At 42.3% G+C, this 21427-nt stretch overlaps 1 protein-coding gene across 3 annotated transcripts in view; it reads right to left on the reverse strand.

The window, feature by feature from the left end:
* LPIN2 (lipin 2) overlaps positions 1-21427 on the reverse strand; it is a 70649-nt gene that overhangs the window by 22951 nt on the left and 26271 nt on the right. For 2 of the 3 annotated variants that reach the window (XM_058676987.1, XM_058676986.1), the window contains exons 2-6: positions 12235-12435; positions 8448-8543; positions 4624-4919; positions 1226-1333; positions 184-307 (exon numbers count right to left, since the gene is read on the reverse strand). In XM_058676987.1, coding sequence (XP_058532970.1) covers positions 184-307; positions 1226-1333; positions 4624-4919; positions 8448-8543; positions 12235-12426 — 816 coding nt within the window. In that variant the 5' untranslated portion in view covers positions 12427-12435. Of the gene's footprint in view, positions 1-183; positions 308-1225; positions 1334-4623; positions 4920-8447; positions 8544-12234; positions 12436-12879; positions 12902-21427 lie in introns of those variants that run through there. The other variant, XM_058676989.1, reaches the window with a different exon arrangement.

Genomic DNA, 21427 nt, shown 5'->3' on the forward strand with positions numbered 1-21427 from the left:
TTATGTTAATTAAAAACCAATACTATTATTTACTAAATAAGAAATAGAAACTCCGCTGAATCTTTTATGACCACAGGAGGGCACAACTGTCATTTATGGCCACGTGAGTTGGGTTTCCTTGTGGTTGCAGGCCACAGATGTTCCAGTCCAATGAGGCCTCCAGCTCTGAGAAGGCCCTAGTACCTTGGTGGACTCCGGGAACCCGCCCCACGTCCACTCCATATGGGACTCGGATCTGAGCAGGCTCTCAGCAGGCTTCACCTCCAGCTCGGAGTCACTCTTAGGACACACTGCCTGGGAATAGGTGCTGCACACAAGAAAACAAAGAAAATGTGATGACTCTAAAGCTGGGACATCATTAGTCTTGCTGGGCTTGACAGATTAAAGAAAACATAAATGTGCATATATCAATTTTATTTTGTAGATAAGGAATTTAGGGAAACATCTCTTTCACTTGAGTTCTTTAATAACATAGCTAGCTTCTATTGAGTACTTATTATGTCTTCTGACAACACTTTAATTGCATTATCCCATTGGCTTCTTATAAGAAATCAATGAGAAGGCAGAGAAAAGCACAGGAATGTAAGGCAAGGTAACACAATACATGAGGGCTGTGTTTCAGAATAAACAGTATGGTCATACATTAGTCACATTTAACAGTTAATTCCAAGAAAATTGGAGGAATTACAGGTGGCCAAACTCTATTCCATTCTACAAGTGGTCAAAACAATTAGACTAAAATTAAGTGTAAGAACAAAACAATTACTTGAAGATTTATACTCATGAAAAGGAAATATTCACAGGCAGGTATTGCAGTACAGCATGTTAAACCATCAGCGGGACACACACATCTGTAGCAGCACCTGACGCGAGTCCCAGCTTTTCTGCTTGAAAGCTAGCTTTCTTCTCATGTATGTGGACAGGCAGCAGACAACTGACTAAGGATGTAGACACCTGTCATGTCAGGGAACCAGGTGGAGTAATGAATTCTCAGGTTTGGCCTAGCCCAAAGGTGGCTCCTGGCTGGTACTGGGGGAGTGAAATAGGTGGAAAACCTCCCTTCTCTGTAATTCCATCTTACAAATAAACACATTCATTATTCTTATAAAATAATTTAGTTCCTCTGCTGAACTGGAGAAACGGGAAATATTTTTACTGTAAGTTACAGAAAAGCCATTTAATATATCCTCCTCTTTTAAGACATCAAAAAGTTTCAGATACTTACTTCTCTAAAGGGGACCAATCTCCATCAGATAAGGGGTAGTGATCCCCAGAATGGAAGAGCAAAGATTCTTTATATTCTTCTTCCTTTAAGGAAGCAGTTGAAGACCCTCTGTGGAAAGAAAAGCAAAGGAAGGAACAATGACACTGAAAGCAGCTTTAAAAGATTTCTCAAGCTTACTGACCAACTCCTTCAACAACAGAGACAAAAAAGGACAAACAATGAGTGACTTTTTTCAAAAGAAAATCTGAACAAAGGGCTTTACCACTCACCATACTCAAGTGCACTCACTATTCAAATACAGAATAGAAGGACAGAAGAGACACGTGATTAAAAATTTGAATCCTCTGCCTGTGGTGCTGGCTCCAATTGAGGCAATGGTTTATGGCTGGGTTGCTCCACTTCCCATCCAGCTCCGGGCTTATGGCCTGGGGAAGCAGTCTCGGGACCAGCCAAGTCCTTTGACCCCTGTACCCATGTGGAAGACACAAAAGAAGCTCCTGGCTTCAGACTGGCTCAGCTCCGGCCATTGCAACCATGTAGGGAGTGAACCAGTGGACGGAAGATCTCTTAGTCTCTCCTCTCCACAACTCTGCCTTTCAAATAAAGATAAAATAAATCTCCAGTATCTTTGGAGTAACCGATTAAAGGCTGGAAAGGGAAAACTAATACTAACCTGGAGTAGTAATATTCTATTTCAGATATTAGGTAACCCAGGATTCACAAAAAGTTCAGTTATTTGCTCAAAGTAAAACAAACAAACAAAAAACAAACACCTACTAAAAGTTTTTGGATTCAAAACAAGTTAACATAGTTCTAATTCCAGTAACCCCCCCCAGGTGTTACAAAAAAACATAAGACTATTAGAGCTATGGCTCAGAAACTTAAAATTTTAAACTCAGCACTAATTTTCTTCTTTGTTGGTCCTGGGGTTATCTGAGGACTTTCTCTTTACTTGGACAGAAGCTATATGCTGTGGAGAAATGAGCACCATGACACAAAAATATGATAAAAGCTTTTAAAACTCATACACAAATCTTGGATTTGTAGAAGCTGAATTAATGCCAATAAGGTTTTAAATTCTTTAATTTGCAGGATTAACCTCCTAGCTCACAAAATAATCTTGAAAACATCCCTCAGAGGATCCAGCCCCCAGTGTTCATCCTTACAGTGATGCGAGATGTCAAGGTCTCTGGAAAGCATAAAGCATCATAGCTCAACACTAAGTTTTTATATGTTTTTTAGACTTTTTTTTAAACTTAGAAGAGTTGCAGAGATCTTCTATTTGCTGGTTCAGCCTACAAATTGCCACAACTGCTGAAGCTGGGCCAGTCTCAAAGCCACGGGCTTTTTCTGGGTCTCTGATGTAGCTATGTAGGTGCCTAAGGACTTTGGCCCTCATCTAGTGCCTTCCCAGGCTGTTAGCAGGGAGATGGATAGGAAGTAGAGCTGCTGGGATTCCAAATGCTAACCCACATGGGATGCAAGTGCTGCCGGTGGAAACTTAAGCCTGCTATACCACGGCGTTGGTTCCTACTGGTGGGTATCTGAAATACTTCCATCAGTGGCAAATTTTACATACCTGCACTAGAGACCATACTAGAATACTAATTAAAATAGTCCCTTTTCCTTTCAAAGGCTACAATGAGGCACAATACTGTCAATATAAGCATGCCCACCTACCCCGGGGAGGACATAAGGCTTCCAAGCTACAAACAAGCCAAAAGTTCACTTGTGGCGAAGAGAGAACCCCAGCAGGCACAGTTTAAACAGAGCCCCAGAGAGTTTAGCATGCTTCCACTTCCATGGTTTCCACGAGTTTCTTCTAGCTACACAACAGAAATCTGCTTTAAAGAATGGTTCTCTTTCATCTTCAAGCTGCTTTAGTTAACTTTAGCTCTATTATCAAATGAAATTCTTGAAAGGCAGAATTAAAACAGAATGACGGGCCCGGCAGCGTGGCCTAGCAGCTAAAGTCCTCGCCTTGAAAGTCCTGGGATCCCATATGGGCGCCGGTTCTAATCCCGGCAGCTCCACTTCCCATCCAGCTCCCTGCTTGTGGCCTGGGAAAGCAGTCGAGCACGGCCCAATGCATTCGGACCCTGCACCTGCGTGGGAGACCCGGAAGAGGTTCCTGGTTCCCAGCATCGGATCGGCACAGCACCGGCAGTTGCGGTCACTTGGGGAGTGAATCATTGGATGGAAGATCTTCCTCTCTGTCTCTCCTCCTCTCTGTATATCTGACTTTGTAACAAAATAAATAAATCTTTAAAAAAAAAACAAAACAGAATGACATTTATCAAATTCAGATGAGTATCAATTTTATGTAACTTCTTTTGAAACAATTTCTCCTATAAGGATCCAAGAGAATAAGATATTTGAAAGCTTTAATTTCTCCACCTAATTCCTGGATCTTACAAACTGCAAAAGTGGTTGGCTTCTATTCCTTTTCTTTCAGATTCTTTGATATGCTGTTTAACATGCTGTTCCTGTGGGACTGGCATCATGGTGCAGTAGGCTGAGCCTCCCCATGCATTACAAGCATCCCAAATGAGTGTCAGTTCATGTCCTGGCTGCTCCAATTCCGAACCAGCTCTCTGCTCATAGCCTGGAAAACCCTGGAAGATGACTCACGTACTCAAGCCAGCACTCTGATACTGGCTCAGCTCCAGCCATTGCTTCTGTTTGCAGCTAGTGGATGAAAGATCTGTTTCTCCTTCTCTCTGCAAATACGCTTTTCATATAAAAAGAAATAAATTTGGAATAATAACTTTCTCTAAAAAAGTAAGTAAAAGAAGAAAAGGAATTTTGAATGTTTTTACACTAGAAATATTAAATGATTGAGGAGATAAGTATGTTTACCCTGACTGGACATTACACAACATATATACATATCAAACTGATAAATAATTTTTTTTACATTCAATAGCTTAAAAATTGTTTATATTTAACATTATTAATGCACCAATTAAAATTTTTTACAGTTCTTAAAGAACCAATAATAGGTGAGGTATTACATACATGACCCCGAGTGTGGAAACTCCACCATCAATGCTATGTCTGCTTACCTTTGCTCACCAGGGGCAAGTCACCGATACAGATTTTGACTTACGATTTATTCAGCTTTTGGCAATGTATTGGATGGAAAGAAACACATCACCAGTCTGCTACAAATGACATTTTAGTACCAAAACAGGTTGTCTGGTAGCAAATTCCAAGGAATAAGAGGAAGAAAAAGCTTTTCCCATTTTATTCCTCAGTAAATTGCCAAGGTGAAAACCATATCCCAACTTTATACCACATAGCCACAGCAGCATGAGTGGCTTTCGGCTCTCGCGGAGCTCTGTCTTGCGCTCGAGTGGACGCTCAGCCCGCCCTAGGCCTTCCCAGGTCAGGCCTACCTTGCTGTCTGCGCTCCCTTGTCGTCATCAGAGCTCACGCCCACCTCCCCAACGTCTTCTGCAGCTGCACAGACAGCCGGCTCTTCCTTCTTACTGTCCTGCTTGCATTTCTTTCTCCTTCGTTTTTTCTTTTTCACAGAGCTTGGAGTAAAAACCTTCTCTGATTCCAAGATGTGTGAGATGTCTGAACTCTGAGATGTTCTTTCATCTGACTTCACCAAACGGGTGTCAATATCTTTAAAAAACTGATCTTCAGTAGGAATTGGTGAGGTGGCAAGGTAAGCAGGAAGCTTTTCCTTAAAAATAATATGGAAAAAGAAAAGTTATCCATGCCAAACAGGAGAGTGAGTCAGAACAATGAAATCTTGAGTACATACATTTTCAGGGGTAGAAAGAATACACATTCCCCACTCAAGACAATGATGTCCCACTGAGCTGCCTGCTCCGCCGGGCGTGCCTGCTCACTGCTGACAGAGCGGGCACACTCAGCAGAGGAGCTGTGGATGGAAGCGATATGCTCCCAGCACAGAACAAATGATGTGGTCCTGAAGACAGAGCCAGCTCAACACTCTGCAGGAAGGAGTGAAAACAGTAGCAGTGATGGCAGCGGCAGCAGCACGCTGAGGACTCCACGAGACCGGCACAGAGCAGAAGGCAGACACGTAGGATGCTGCAGGAGACAGGCCAGCAAGAGTGCTGACTATGGGAGAAGAGCAAATTTTAGAACAGTCCATGTCAACTTACCCAAATTAACTGACGGCTAGGAAGACAAATATGATGAATACTCTAACAAATTAAACCAGAGAATGTTCAAATCACAAAGTATGTAAAAGATACTTTTAAGAATTTTTTTTAAAGATTTATTTTTATTGCAAAGTCAGGAGGAGAGAGAAAGATCTTCTGTCCGATGGTTCATTCCCCAAGTGACCGCAATGGCCGGTACTGCGCTGATCCAAAGGCAGGAGCCAGGAGCTCTTCTGGGTCTCCCACGGGGGTGCAGGGTCCCAAGGCCTTGGCCCGCCCTCAACTGCTTTCCCAGGCCACAAGCAGAGAACTGGATGGGAAGTGGGGCTGCTGGGATTAGAACCGGCAACCATATGGGATCCTGGCACATTCAAGGCAAGGACTTTAGTCTCTAGGCCACCGCGCCAGGCCCTACTTTAAAAAATTTTTAAAAGAAGGAAATAAGATCCAATATTTCTAAATAATTAAATGTACAACTTTGTAAGTAATAAATAAGTGTGGTATCAGCAAATTAACTTCTTAGCCATTTGATTCATTCCTTTGTATCAGAGAAATAAAAGTCAGGAGAGACAAGTTAGTCTCAAATAATTTGTAATATTCAAGTTTTTATAGAAGAGTCCTGAAAATGTGTTGGCTTCCATAATTCTTTTTTAAGCTTTTGATTTGACTGCAGCAAACTATTACTATTACCTTTAAGTGTTGTTTGCCTAGGCAAAATTCAGAGGGTTAGTGGTGACTCTGAATGCTCCCAAAGCCCCCCAAAGGAAAGGCTGTGCTGTGATTTCAAGGGATTTTTAATTCAACGATTTTTGTTTAGAATGAGGTTTGTTGGTAGTTCTGCAAAGTTGTTTTATTTCTGGTGGCATTTGTTAGCTCTCCTACAGCAATGCTAGTGCTCCTTTTGGCAGCTCATATACTAAAATGGTACCAGTGCTTATTTGATGCAATGGGAATAAACTGATTTTCTATCCGCAAAAGAACAATTTGAAAAACTGGTTTATTCATGCCAGAAAACATTGTGCAGCTATTAAAAGAACAGTTAAACTTGCAAGTATCAACTTGAGAAAGGCTGGAAAGTTGATCTCCAAATTGATCTTACTAAGCATAGCTTTTAAAGGAAATTACAAGAACAGCTCCTGAGAACCAGTAGACAAATTACTTATGTAAATCCATCCAGATGCCCATCAATGGATGAGTAGACAAAAAATGTGACATATACACATTATGGAATACTACTCAGCTACAAAAAAACAAAATCAAGTCTTATGCAGCAAAGTGGATACAACTGGAAACCATTATATTTAGGGAAACAGGCCAGTCTCCAAAGGACAAATATGCTTTTCCTAATAACTGGCACCTAATACAGAACACACAAAGTATGGGAATGACATGGCCACTTTGGCAAAGGACTGTCCTTTTTAGCTTGTTTCTACTCCAGTGGGAATGTGGTCTTGAGTTCTGTTTACTTTTTATATGCTATACATGACAACTGGTGGCAATCACCCCTGAGAATACAGAAACGATTAAAACGATGATTGCAAACACTGTTGAAGAGAGGGACAAGAGGGAGGGGAAGTGAGGGGCCGAGAGAGGGGGACAAGAGGGAGGGGAAGTGAGGGACAAGAGGGAGGGACAAGAAGGAGGGGAAGTGAGGGACAAGAGGGAGGGGAAGTGAGGGGCCGAGAGAGAGGGACAAGAAGGAGGGGAAGTGAGGGGCCGAAAGGGCTTAAGGGAAGTGTGATTGTCTTCTCTATACATATAGGATGCATAAAATGCTTTCTTTGTATTAATAAACATTTTAAAAGTGGTAAAAAATGTGTAAATGTAGTCCTATCTGTGATTTATACAAGAACAATCAGTAATGTGGATTAAATGTAACTGTAAGAAACACGATCAAAATGTTTTATTCTAGAGGAAACTGTCTTGATTCTGTTTCATTCTGCTCTTTCCCTGTCACTGATGAAGTTTTTAGGCCGAGTAATTACACTTTTTTGGGTGTGCATGAATTTATAAAATTAAATTGGCAATTTGTTTAATTTTTTAAAAGATTATTCATTTATTTTTTTTTTTTAAGGCAGATTTACAGACAGAAGGAGACACAGAGAGGTCAAGAGATCAAGAAATCTTTTATCCACTGGTTTACTTTCTCAAATGACTGCAATAGTCAGAGCTGAGCTGAGAAGCCAGGAGCTTCCGGGCCTCCCACATGGGTGGCAGGGGTCCAAACACTTGGGGCACTTTCTGCTGCTGTCCCAAGCCTTCAGCAGGAAGCTGGATCAGAAGGGGGACAGCCAGGACTAAATTGGTATCCATACAGATGCAGGCACCACTGTGGCAGTTTAACTCCCCATGCTACAATGCCAGCCCCAGCAGCTCATCTTTAAAACCAGAGTAATTCACAGACACAGCTACATGAGGTTGCTCTCCGTTCATGCAGAGTGCTTTCTAAAGACTGAAAAGACCCACGTTAAATCTATCAAGAAGAGTTTATCACAAATGGTAGACACACACTTGTATGTGAATGTGTGGCTGAGTGAATGGGGGAAGGTCGACAACCTGCTCTCATGTTTAAAGAGACCAAATGCGTAATCACTTAAGGAAGGACAAAGGTCAATTAGCTGAGATCTCTCGAGATCATAATAAATTAATTTCCATCCAAGGTTAGGAATGTAATGTCCTTAACTAAAACGGTAAACATGTTTTCTCAGTTTAAAGGTCACATATATTCAGCCACAGATAGCCTTAAACAGTATGCCTTGATTACCTAGGTAGAACTGAATGAATTCAAGTGAAGGTAGCAACTAGAATAGGCACTGAATAATTCAGTCTTTCGTCACAGGAAGATTAAGTACCAAGGTTCTCTGCACACTCCACTCCACTATGACTCCCGATGTAAAGAAAGCTTCTTACCTCTCCAGTTTTTTTCCACATCTTAATGCTGCAAGCTAAGCTAAAGCCTGCCTAATTAAGTAGCAATTATTGCTTATAAACAAGCATAAAAAATTACTAAGTCAATTCTGGGACATGCACTGGATGCCCGATTACCATGGCTAAAGAGCAAATGATGCTTTGGAACTCACATATTCCTCTTCAGTCTCCTCCACAAAGAATGCTTCTCCATTGTCACCCAATTTCATATGAAGATCCACTGCATTGCCATTGATTTCTATATCAATCTGAGGAAGAAAGAACAATAAAGTATAATGTTGGACTCAAAGTATCATTCATGTTAGTCTAAATTCAGGGCTCTCGAGCCAAACTCAGTATTCAATGTACTGCAGATCCAGGAAAGCATTGCTAGCGATCCCAAGTCCCATCCCCAGGAACACCAGAAAGGCCTGAATGGGAGAAGGATGGCTAACCAGTGATCAAAAGAAAATGTTTCATTATCTACTTCTACAATAAGTAAAACATTTTAATTGCTTAATTTCCCAAATGTTGTAAAAGCAGAGAAATAATGCTGTTCACAAATATTTGAGAATCTTCCAAGTTACAGCACTGGCAGACCTCACCTCACACAGTTCTGATCTGAACAAGTTTCAATAATCTCAGTGTGGGGGCTCTTGGCAATTACAAGCTCCTCAGCCCAGAGATCACTACGTAACAGACGCCATCACGACCAGTGACCAATCAATGCCACTTCTTTCATTACACATCTATTTTGGTTCAGGCATACAGCAACATACTAGATGGGCACCTCATCTCCCAGTGATTTTATGAAAGTTAATAACTAAATAAGGAAATTGGCCGATAAAAGTGCAACAAAGAGGCAGAAAGTGGTAATGGCTGGAAGTTGAAACTCCAACAGAACTTATCAGAATGCTAGGAGATGGTTGCGCTCCCAGGGACTAAGCTCCGCAAGTGCAGCCAGAAGAACAATGGACCAGAAAACCACTTTTTTTTTTTTTAAGATTTGTTTATTTTTATTGGAAAGGCTGATAACAGAGAGGAGGAGAGACAGAGGAAGATCTTCCGTCCAATGGTTCACTCCAAGTGACCCCAACAACCGGAGCTGAGCCCATCCGAAGCCAAGAGCTCTTCCAGGTCTCCCACACAGGTGCAGGGTCCCAAGGCTTTGGGCCGTCCTCAACTGCTTTCCCAGGCCACAAGCAGGGAGCTGGATGGGAAGTGGGGCCGCCAGGATCAGAACAGGCGCCCATATGGGATCCAAGGCATTCAAGGCGAGCACCTTAACCACTACACTTTGGCGCAGGGCCCAAAACCACTCACTTTTATCAAGTCTAAAGACATAGTTTACCTTTTATTTAAATCAGCACTGCTTAAATTGAACACCCCTGAACCCAAATTCTTTAAGCATATTTTGCTTACGTTAGAAGGAAGCAGATTTTTGTCATTCATAATGGTAACAGTTCTAATTGGGTTATTTAACTTTTAAAGACAATCAAATCATCAATTATGTAATAAAGCATCAAAATTAATATGGAAATATAAATGCAGGCTTGCTTTCTCAAACTAAACTCTGGAGTTAATTCAGTTGCACCATGAGTATTGGTTTTCTATAAAATAAGAATACATAATCAAGATCACTGCATTATAATTCTTAAATGGTAGTTATGAAGTGGTTATGACTTAAAGTCTACTTTACAGGTGTCAGTATACTTAAAATTTTGAGGCCTGGACCCTGCGTGGTAGCCTAATGTATAAAGTCCTTACCTTGCATGCGCTGGGATCCCATATGGAGCAATTTGTGTTCTGGTAAAGCAGTCAAGGATGGCCCAAGGCCTTGGGACCCTGCACCTGCCTGGGAGATCTGGAAGAGGCTCCTGGCTCTGAATGGGCTCAACTCCAGCTGTTGCGGCCACTTGGGGAGTGAATCATTGAACAGAAAATCTGTATTTTCAACTTTCCAATAAAAAATAAATAAATCTTTACCAAAAAAGAAAAAACTGAGGCCTTAACTTTCCATCCCAACCTGACTTCAAGAGTTAATTCAAAAAACAGTTTTTAATGCAAAGAAAAGTCCGTGCAAGTTGCTGGCATGTGTCAGGGCAGATATGGCCTCAGCTTTAACGACAGGAAAGCTGTGCTCTGCTAAAACAAATGGCCAAACTTTCTCCCAAACTTATTCTCTAGGTTTTCAGGATAAGAAGAGATTGGGAAGAAACTTTTTTCCTGTCTTATGGCTATACTCGTAATAAAAAAGCTCATGGGTTACACAAGATGTTCAGCTCAATGAACTGTGAAGCTTTGCACAAAAATGTGATTACTTCCTAAATTAGAGGCACAAACTCTGAAGCTCTCACAGTTGCTGTCTGCAAACGCACACGTGATAAAATAGAACTGCACACAGGGCCCGCCTCAAAAGGCCAAAGACGGACCCAGCGTGATCACAAACCTGCACTCAGAAGGGACCCTTAGAAGCAGTTTTACAGATTCTCACACAACTTAAAGGGAAATCTGAGTGCATAAAATTGTTGTGAATTTCCCCAAAACAGATCCATTATTGGAAAGAAAAAAGAAATACCAGAAGAGTCAAAATGTAGCTAAATAACACTGTTTCTGCTATGGAAAGTTTCTAAGACACAAAATGAACTGCAACTGCTTTTGCTTTCTAAAGGGTGACCTGGAGCAGAGGCCAGACCACACAGAGCCTGGAAACGCAGGACTCTGGGGTGGAAACTGATGCTGTTACATCTAGAAATGAGTTCTTACTGAAGAGAAAATAAAGAGTATTGAATTTTGTGAAACTCACTCTTTTTTGCTGTCCAAATAACACAAGTTTAGTACAGAGGAACTTTTATTAAAAGAATAAGATGAACTATGATAATTCAAAAAGCTGAAAGCTGATGTTCTCAACTCACATCAGCGGTGCCTTAAAACATACTTCTATATCAGTGCTGGATGGCTGTGAGGCTCTTTCACGGTGCTTTAAAATCCTGACAACATCTCTACATTATTTAGGTGGGTACTGTGGGACAAGAATAGCAAACAACGTACACATGCCAAGTTTCACTACTAGCTCAGTTTTTCAGCTTAATTGGTGTCAAGTACACTGGAAATCCTTCCAATTGCTCTATAACCAGAGGAAAGAAGATGGTTGGCTATATCTTTCTATATAGATGTATCTAAATCTATCCTAAGAAAAAAACAACACAAATGTCTTCTTTTTGAAGGAATCTTCCCTTCAACAAACGAAAGCCACCAGCCTTTGGTCTATGAGACAGCATCTCCATCAGGTCTGCCGACGAGCACCAGCACCAGGAACTGAGTCCATATTCCAAGTAAGATTTTAGAGCTTTGTTAGAATAAAATGTACCATTAATTTCCTCTAAACAAATATACGCATCCTTGGGTTTGTCAGCCTATTCCACATGAGAGCACTACCCTAAATATTTAAAAATGCAATGTAAGGTAAAGAAAATTTTTTCTTTTTCTAAATAAGGAACTTCCACAGGTGTAACACTAGTTTGTTTTGTTCTTCTCACTTGCAACATGTGGGATTATCATAATTGTTTTCAGTTTCTTTTTCCCTTGGAGAGATTTCCTGTAACAGCAAACTTCAAAATCACTACCTACAGGTTGACTTTTCATGTCGCTGCCTTCAATAGGTTTCAGCTCTTGAAAGGAAAAAAAAAAAGAGAGAGAAAGAAAGAGAGAGAGAGAGAGAGAAAGAAAGAAAGAAAGAGAGAAAGAAAGAGAGAAAGAAAGAAAGAAAGAGAAAGGAAAAGAAAGAGAGAAAGAAAGAAAGAAAGAAAGAAAGAAAGAAAGAGAAAGAAAGAAAAAGAAAGAAAGAAAGAAAGAAAGAAAGAAACGAACGACGCAAAGCCCCCACAGCTGCCCACAGCATTTCAGTGCCGGACACTATCTTTCCCCTCCCTGAGAGAAGGTTGTGCCTCGCACACTCACCACTTTCTCTTTGGATCGCAGGACCCCCAGCTTCCCAAAGCGAACATGAAAAGGTGAGCACTGGTAGGTGCCATCCTGCTGCCGGACCACGACAACATCGATGCAGCCTGACAGTGTGGCTTGGTTGATGCCCTTGTAGAGCTCCTTCACAGTGACAAGCACCTGCCCAGCCAGCTGTCCCACATAATTCATGGTTTGAGACTGTAAGGGGAAAAAAAAATACTCAGATGAGACACTACAATAATGTGTGGATCCAATGGCAATGATCATAAACAGCAGTAAATTAGGTTGCTCATTTTTACACTAGGTTACACAGCCTTGTTAATACTGCCAGTCTCAGGCTGCTGCTGTTTTACACATTTCCAGACATAGACAGTCCCTAACTGTCCCCTGCGAGACTGAGAACACAAAAACTGTTCAGTTCCCACCAAAAAGGCCCAACTGCCAATAGAGAGTGTTCCCTCAAAGTCCACGACCCGCACAAAATCACCACAAATCTGACCATCACATTTGCCCCACTGCTGGACACAGCATCTGGAACTGGGCTGCCATATTTACTTGGACAAATTATTTAAAAAGAAAAAAAAATGAACGAAAGATAACCTCTACCCTCCTTCTTTGCCTGCCCCGGGGTAGGGAATTCACCTTTCAACAGAAATAATGCAGCAAGTAAGAGCTGAGTTCAGCACTTTATTAATGGAATATTATGTTACAGATATATGCCAGCTTATAAAATCAATGGGTAGTTCTGATCTAATCAACTTCCAACATTATTTCCAAGGAAAGAAACCTTTTCAATTCCTTAATATACATTTGTCTTCCACAAAGTTTCATTATTCCAATCAGGACTACAAGAAGTTTGCAAAAAGTCCTCCAGAAAGGGCCAAAGGAGGGGAGCTACAGTGGCAGCTGGGGCCTGCTCTACCTCTGCCCTCTTCTCAACACTTCCCCTAAGTAAAAAAAAAAAAAATGACCCTTTAGACCCAAGGCTGTCAACTTTCATTTCCAGCTACTGAGCTACCACATCACATTTGTTAGACACCATAATACTATCCAGCACAACTCAGTGGGAGTCATCCTCCAGGGGAGAGGAGACCAAGACCAGGCCTCTCCCTGAAAACACATGGCTGGTGGACTAGTTTGCATGTAATTCACTACAGCCACAGCTGTCTTTCTGAACTCAGCTTTGGGGCTGCTTTGGGGCTCAAAGTTCCATGCTCTGAAAATTCTAGAGGGCACATTCCATGTTGCCAGGGGGTGTTTAAAGTGAAGCAGTAAGAATGAACTTCAGCCCTTTTGGGAACTACCAGTATGTGTGCCCATGCCGAAACACCACACTCTATTCAGATGAATTGTGTCCTAGCAAACAATTTTTTTTTCTAGTAAACACTTAGTATTTTCAGTTCTTACACACAGATAAAAGTATACCCAAGGTCCATAAGCTCTATATCATGGAACAGATATAATAACTGTACTGTGGAAATGTTTTTTTTAAAGATGTATTTATTTTTATTGGAAAGGCGGATATACAGAGAGGAGGAGAGACAGAGAGCAAGATCTTCCGTCCAATGGTTCACGCCCCAAGCGGCGGCAACGGCTGGACCTGAGCCAATCTGAAGCCAGGAACCAGGAGCTCTTCCAGGTCTCCCACGTGGGTGCAGGGTCCCAAGACTTAGGGCTGTCCTTGACTGCTTTCCCAGGCCACAAGCAGGGAGCTGGATGGGAGGCGGGGCTGCTGGGATTAGAACTGGCGCCCATATGGGATCCCAGGGCGTTCAAGGAGAGGATTTAACCACCTCGCTATCGCACTGGGCTCCCATGGAAATGTTTTAAGAAAATATTTTAAAGGTAATAATAGCAAGGTCAGCAGATGCACAAGGGCTGGTTTTGAGCAGTAGCTGCTGAATTTACTGCCTAAATGATAAAATAAGGTGGCATATTTCATATAGTAATTATGAAACAATTACAAGCTGGTGATCATTTGGGATTTAGATTGACCTGACCTTGATAGAAAAGCTAAATTAAGTACATATCAAGTGCTCAATTATTTCTTGAATGAGTAAAAGGATAATCAGATGAATCATCATTGAATTTGACTTTTAAACAAGTAATACACAGGGAAGAAAAGAATATTCATCAGAATATTCATGTAACTTTTTTTTTAAGTGAGTCTAATTTAAGGTCACTGCAGAATCACATACAGTAGTCGAAAGTAACATACTTACTTCTCACACATTTCCTAAAATGTTGTGTCATTTACTCAAAAGGCAATGAGGCTGACTGACAGATTCCCCCATTCACTGTTATTTTCCACAACTGCTCAACAGAGCCGGGGCTGGGCCAGGTGACACTGGGAGTCAGAACTCTATCGAGATGTCCCTTGTGGGTATCAGGAGCCAAACCCTGATGCTTCCCAGGCTGGATGTCAGCAGGAAGTTAGAGCTGGGAGTGGCGGGGATGGCGAGGTTGTATGGCGAGATGGCTCAGCAAGTGAATCCTCCACCTGCAGTGCCATAGGGGTGCCAGTTTACGTCTGGGTTACTCCAGTTCCAATCCAGCTCCCTGCTTATGGCCTGGGAAAGCAGCAGAGGATGGTTCAAGTCCTTGGGCTCCTGCACCCACATGGGAGATCCAGAGGAGGCTCCTGGCTCCTACCTGTGGACTGACTCAGCTCCAGCCATTGCAGCCATTTGGGAAGTGAATCGGCAATGGAAGACTCCCCTCTCTCTGCCTCACCTTCTCTATATGTATCTGCATTGCAAACCAAAAGAAAGTATATCTTTAAAAAAATGGGAGTGGAGTTAGAACTCAGAGCCCAGGAACTTCAATATGCATGTCATCATCTCATGTGGTGTCTTACTTGCTGCCCAATACCTCCATAGTCTTTACGCGGAACAGCTTCAGTGCGCCACTGCAGTCAGGACATCAACGACTCCTTAAAGAGTCAGAATATTTTCACCATTACAGGGGTCTCTACTGTATCAGCCTACATCCCCTCTCGCCTCCATTCCTTCCTTCATACCTGGCAACCACTAACGTATTCTCCGTTTCTACAGTTTTTGACATTTTCAAGAGGAAGTCACGCAAATGGAATCATGTACCATGCAGCTTTGGGGACTATTTGCCATTCAGCATATTTTTCTGAAGATCCAAGTCTATTCTATCAATAGTTTGTCCCTTTTTACTGCTGTGCAGTGTTTCCTGGTACAGACAAACCAGTTTATTATTCATCTACTGAGAGAGCTGGTGTTTCCAGTTTCCGGCTATTACAAATAGAACAATAAGAAATCATATACAGGTTGTGAGCCAAATAAGTTTTCATTGAGATAAATGTGCAGGAGTGTAGCTGCTGGGTCTCATGGGAACTGCATGCTTGGTCCTTCTAGAACACCACCTACCTTCTCCAGAGCTGCCACCCATTTTCCGTTCCCACCTTGCAATGCACCGGAGATCCAGTTAGCTGGCATCTCCAGCTCCGTGTGGCACTGCCATTATTTTCTCTTTAGCTGTCGTAATACTGACTTTCACTTGTATTTCCTTAATGACCAGGGATACTGAACATCTTTTCATTGGTGATTTAACATGTGAATATCCCACTGAATTTTGTTTCAGAAGAGAGTAGATTACTTCTAAGGTCATGCTGTACAATTTTTATACATTAGAATTTCTTTAAAACAGAACCATAACAAATTCAATCTTGACAGTCCATCTCTTCATTTGCTAAAATGACTCATATTGTCCCAATACATCAACTAAAAAACACCCTAATAGTCCTTCTATTATCCCTTGATTTATGGTGATAATATTACTTTACAGGTGCAGTGGTTCAGAGGCCACATTAGGTGACCGCATCCTCTATCAGCCCTTGGGCTTGCTCGTGGCTCAAGATCCCTTCCACCCACGCAGAAGCAGTTCCAGGCTTCTGGCTTCAGCTTGACTCAGCACATTGTTGAGGGCATTGGGAGGGTCTGCCAGGGGAGAGATGACCTTCCTCCCGCTCTCTGCCTTTCAAATAAGTAAATGAACAAATATTTAAAATAACACTATGGTATTTTTTTAATGTAAAGATTTACTTTTTTAACTGGAAAGGTAGACCCACGAAGAGAAGCAGAGACAAAGGTCTTCCATCTGCTGGTTCACTCCCCAAATGGCCACAATGGTCAGAGCTGAGCCAATTAGAAGCCAGGAGCCAGGAGCTTCTTCTGAGTCTCCCATGCAGGTGCAAAGTCCCAACACTTTGGACCATCCTCTACTGCTTTGCCAGGACAACAAGCAGGGCTAGATAGGAAGTGGAACAGCTGGGACACAAACTGGTGCCCATGTGGGATGTTATGTTTGTAGGTGGAAGATTACCCAATTAAGCTATCGTGAAGGCTCCAGGACTAATTAATTAATCTTTAATTTTTATTTTTGATACAATTCCTTAGGCTCAGGGCATTCGCCTTCCACCCTCCCTGTCCCCTACCCCACTGTTCTCCTCTATATTATAACTATAGTTTAGTATAGTACATCCCATCACTCTGCTATGTAAGTGCATCATGGCATTGTAGGTAAAACCGGTAAAAAGCCCAGCATTCTATTTCAGGACTTTCCTTAAAAGACAATTAAGATAACTTTTAAACATCTGCATCCAGCTATAGACAGTTCTATAAATAAAACTGTGAAACAGCATACATCAACCAAAGTGTATAATCCATAATTAAGTGTAACTACATCTATTCAAGATGATTTTAATTAGCATGGTTAGGGGCTGTGTTGTTACATACGAAAACCTGTTGTGTAAATGCTAGTTGCTAAATGTAGGAAAATACAGGCTGTCATATCATTTGTTTTCACTTAGCACATATAAAACTTCATTCACATCATAGGAAAGTTGGGAAAAGCAGAAGTAACGGGTGATTCAGTGCCTTAGCATGCACCCCAGCTGGGAAGGCAGAGCATAACCTACTAGAAGGCTCCCTGCCAAGCTGACTGACGAAGAGTCTTCCTCACGGCTGCCCCTGGCGATAAAAAGAATTCATCACAGGCATGAGGGGATGTTCTAAACAGCTTCTTCTTGAAGCACAATCCAGCACTATAAAATTTGATTCCTACATCCTAACTCAAGAAGAATAAAACATAGTTCCTGACACCAAACATCCACGGTCAGTGCCCGAAAAAGCCAAACTCTGAACCAGGAGCAGAAAACATTTATGATGATGGAAGCCCTGCCACATGGAGAAACACCCCTGTAAGACATTAGTTTTTAAAGTAAAGAAAAAATTAGGGTTTGACGTGGTAGCCTAGTGGCTAAAGTGCTCTCCTTGCATGTGCTGGGATCCCATATGGGCACTGGTTCATGTCCCAGCTGCTCCACTTCCCATCCAGCTTCCTGCTTGTGGCCTGGGGAGGCAGTCAAGGATGGCCCAAAGCCTTGGGACCCTGCACCCGCGTGGGAGACCCGGAAGAGGCTCCTTATGGTGCAGCTGTTTCGGCTGCTTGGGGAGTGAACCAGCAGATGGAAGATCTTTCTCCGTATCTTTGACTCTGTATATTTGTCTTCCCAATAAAACTAAACAAATCTTTTTAAAAAGTACAGAAAAAATTAAAAATAGTCAAACAATGTACATGGTAATATATTCATCTTACAGTGACTAAGGGGGAGAGGGAGAGGAAATCCGCCCTGGAGAGTGCCAGAGGCCAGGACAGCAGGATGCAAAAGGAGAGTCAAAAGGGGCCAGTGTGGTGGTACTGGACCAAGCCGGGTCTGAATGGAGTTTTCTGGCTCCTGGCTTTGGCCTGTCTGATCTGGCCCACCCCCCAGTAGATGCTTATCTTCTTCCTAGAAGATGATTCAATCCACCAAGAAATGTTAACAATTCCAGCTCTAAAATTCACTGCTCCCAGGCCTCAGCAGAGCAAGAACCCCAAATATCTCCTCAGGAGTGTGGCAGGCGTCTATGCGGCCGTGCAGGGTGGCTGGTGGAGCAGGGCTCCCTTCACTCCCAGGACCAGTTAATCCCTATGTGCAGAATCTGCCCACTAAAATCCACTGTCTCCCAGCAAACAGGACACACCAACTTCCCCAGATATCTTGCAGTCGCAATGAAAAAGGAACATGCAAAAAAGAAACCATATCCAGGAAAGCCTTTCCACAAGTTTAATTTACAGTCATACAATTAAGACTGTAATTCCTTCAGCAAAAACACAGATTTGTAATCAAACTACCAAATCCATTCTACTTCCTTTTCTGGTAAGATTTAGTTTCTTATTAGTCAAACTGAGGATATACTTTATGCAAGGAATCACAGAGTGAGTACTTAAGACACAAAGTAACCAAACTGCCCTTCTCTTAGAGAACTTGGCTCTAGCAAGAGTAAAGATACATAACAAATGATGTCTCAGCATGTAATACCTTGCACAGATGACATTTTGATGTCTTTTAGGTATGACCAGATGGCAAAGAAAACTGCCTGAGAGGGTTAAGGAGCAGATAATAACTGTTCCAGAAGTGAGGGTGAGTGTGAAGGTTCTCAGATGGGAAAAAGGTTTCCAGGAGGCAGTCTCAGAGAGAGCAACACTTGGAGAGGACAGGCCAAAACAGAGACCAGGCAAGGCCTCATCTGTGCTTGTAATCATGGAATAACACTCTCTGATGCCATGGGGAGGATGAATGGAGACCAGAAAGCTACAACAGAGACCACTTCAGAAGCCACTGCAACAGAAACAACAGTACAAGCGTAAGGCAGAAGCAACACCCAGGGGACGGAGTATCAGTGAGGTTTGGATACTGGGGGCAGAAGCTGAAGGAAAGGAAACAGTAGTTCAGGTGATGCCACAATCACTTTTCAGGTTCCTTGATCTGTTTTTATTTCAAAGGCAGAGTTACACAGAGACAGAGATCATTCATCCAGTGGTTCACTTCCCAAATGGCCTCAACAGCCGCAGCTGGACCAATTCAAAGCCAGACACTTCTTCCTGGTCTCGTATGTGGGCACAGGGGCCCATGAATTTGGGCCATCTTCTGCCATTTTCCCAGGATGAGCAGGGAGCTGGATCAAAAGTGAAACAGTCGGGACTGGGACCAGCACCCATATGGGATGTTGGCTCAGAAGGTGGAAATACAGCTTACAATTTACAGTACGTGCCCCAGGATCATGCTACAATTTCTAGACATAGCTGGAAATATATTAGGCAAACACCTGGGATTCAATAAATATTACTGAATAAATAAAAGGACCAACTTAGATACATGGAAACCAAAAGAGCACATCTGACAAGAAATTTTTCCTTCAGGTTAGACTTAGCAGAGGATAAGCCTGCTATGCCACCATACTGGCCTCCATATTTTTGTTTCTTTCATTTAAGACGAGAAGACATGGAACTAGTCTTAAGCTGTCAAGGCTGCTAAATGCAGACTCAATCCATCACAGAATATTTTCCTTAGGGAAGTAAGTATTTTTGCTGAGTTTGCTTCTTTATGATAATTTCAACATAATCATCATCCACAGAACAAAAGACATTCTGCTATTACAGAAACCTATGTTCCTTCCCAAGTGGTGGCCCCACACCACCCATGGGCGTGAGGTTTCCACAAGTGACAGACCCACGCAAAGGACCACGTCTGTCACCTGTTTGGTGGTGAAGAGCACAGTGGCTGGAGACAAGGCTCCAGGGTCTTGGCTGTGCACCGTCAGTGCTTACCACACCTCCAAGCTCTAAGTAGAGACCAAGGAGGGGATTTCTTCATGTTTCCCTCTCCAAAGGCTGGCACAGCATCCAGCCACGGCATGTTCTTACTGACGATCGCCGGAACCACGAATGCACCAATCAATGAACAAATGGAAGGTACAGAGAATAGAATCAGTAAGGTCAGGGAAGAATACACACAGAACTTTGTTCTGTTTTGTCTCACTCAGACAGTGAAATTCAACAGCAAATGAGGACATACAACCACACATTTATTAAAAAAAAAAAGAGAGAGAAAACCACATTAACTGGGGGAGGTCAACCCAAAGTCCCAAGAGCAATGATCACACCCTCGGAACCTATGCTTTTCTGCAGAGGAGGCCTCGCAGAGAAACATTTACATAAACCTAGTCTATGTGAGTAACAATTACGAATGCCATGCGCCTCGGGATGGGCAGATCTAAAAATACCCCCGTGAGAACAAACGACATCCGTGCAGCTTGTGCTGAAGCACCCAGGCAGGCTCAGGCAGCAGCCAGGGCGGAAGAGAGCTGGTCTGTCAGGAAGCTGGTGTGGGCAGTCAGCTGAGGCACCAGCCAGGGCTGCCTGGGCCAGCGGCCACGACCACGGCGCAGCGAGAGAACCAATCAGTACTGAAGACAACCTCAGCAAACACAGACGTCTAGTGAAATGTTCCTTCTGACTCTACTCTAACCCCCAAGTTCAAAATTTCAAATAGCTAGACCTTGAAGCATTAAAAATAGTTGAAAAAAAAAAAAAACAATTTTCTACTGGTTATTTTAATTACACGGCAATACTCACGTATATGAGTATTATGGTCCTACAGGCACAACTCTCAAAGTAATGGTTGATAAAGATTATCCTAAGACTTACTAGTACATCAGAACATTCATTTTCTTAACAAGATAACACTGTGCAGAAAATAAATCATTAAATGTTAAATTTTATACAGCTTTGGATTTTAAAACATTAAAATAACAAAAAAGTGGTCTTCAATCTTTATCTTAACTTCCACATACTCACATGCCCAGATTTGTTTCAAACTATAGCAGCTCTAAAAAACAAAATGATTTCCATTGCTGTATTTCTCTTTGTCAACTCTCCTCTCATTTTTTTAATGATTCATTTTTATTGGAAAGGTAGACAGAGAGAAGATACAGAAAGATCTTCAGCCTGCTGAGTCACTCCCCAAGTGGCTACAATGACAGAGCTAAGTTGATCAGAAGCCAGGAGCCAGGATCTGCCCTCAGGGTCTCCCACATCTATGAGGGTCTTAAGGCTTTGGGCTGTCCTCTACTGCTTCACCAGGCCACAGGCAGAGAGCTGGATGGGAAATGGAGCATCTGGGACATGAACTGGTGCCCATATGGGATCCTGGCACATGCAAGGTGAGAATATAGCCACCAGGCTTTTTCACCAGGATTTACTTTCATTGGAAAGTCAGATACACAGAGAAGAGAAGAGACAGAGAGGAAGATCTTCTGTCTGCTGGTTCACTCTCTAA

This window comes from Ochotona princeps, chromosome 18 (genome assembly GCF_030435755.1).
Source record: "Ochotona princeps isolate mOchPri1 chromosome 18, mOchPri1.hap1, whole genome shotgun sequence".
Taxonomy (NCBI): domain Eukaryota; kingdom Metazoa; phylum Chordata; class Mammalia; order Lagomorpha; family Ochotonidae; genus Ochotona; species Ochotona princeps.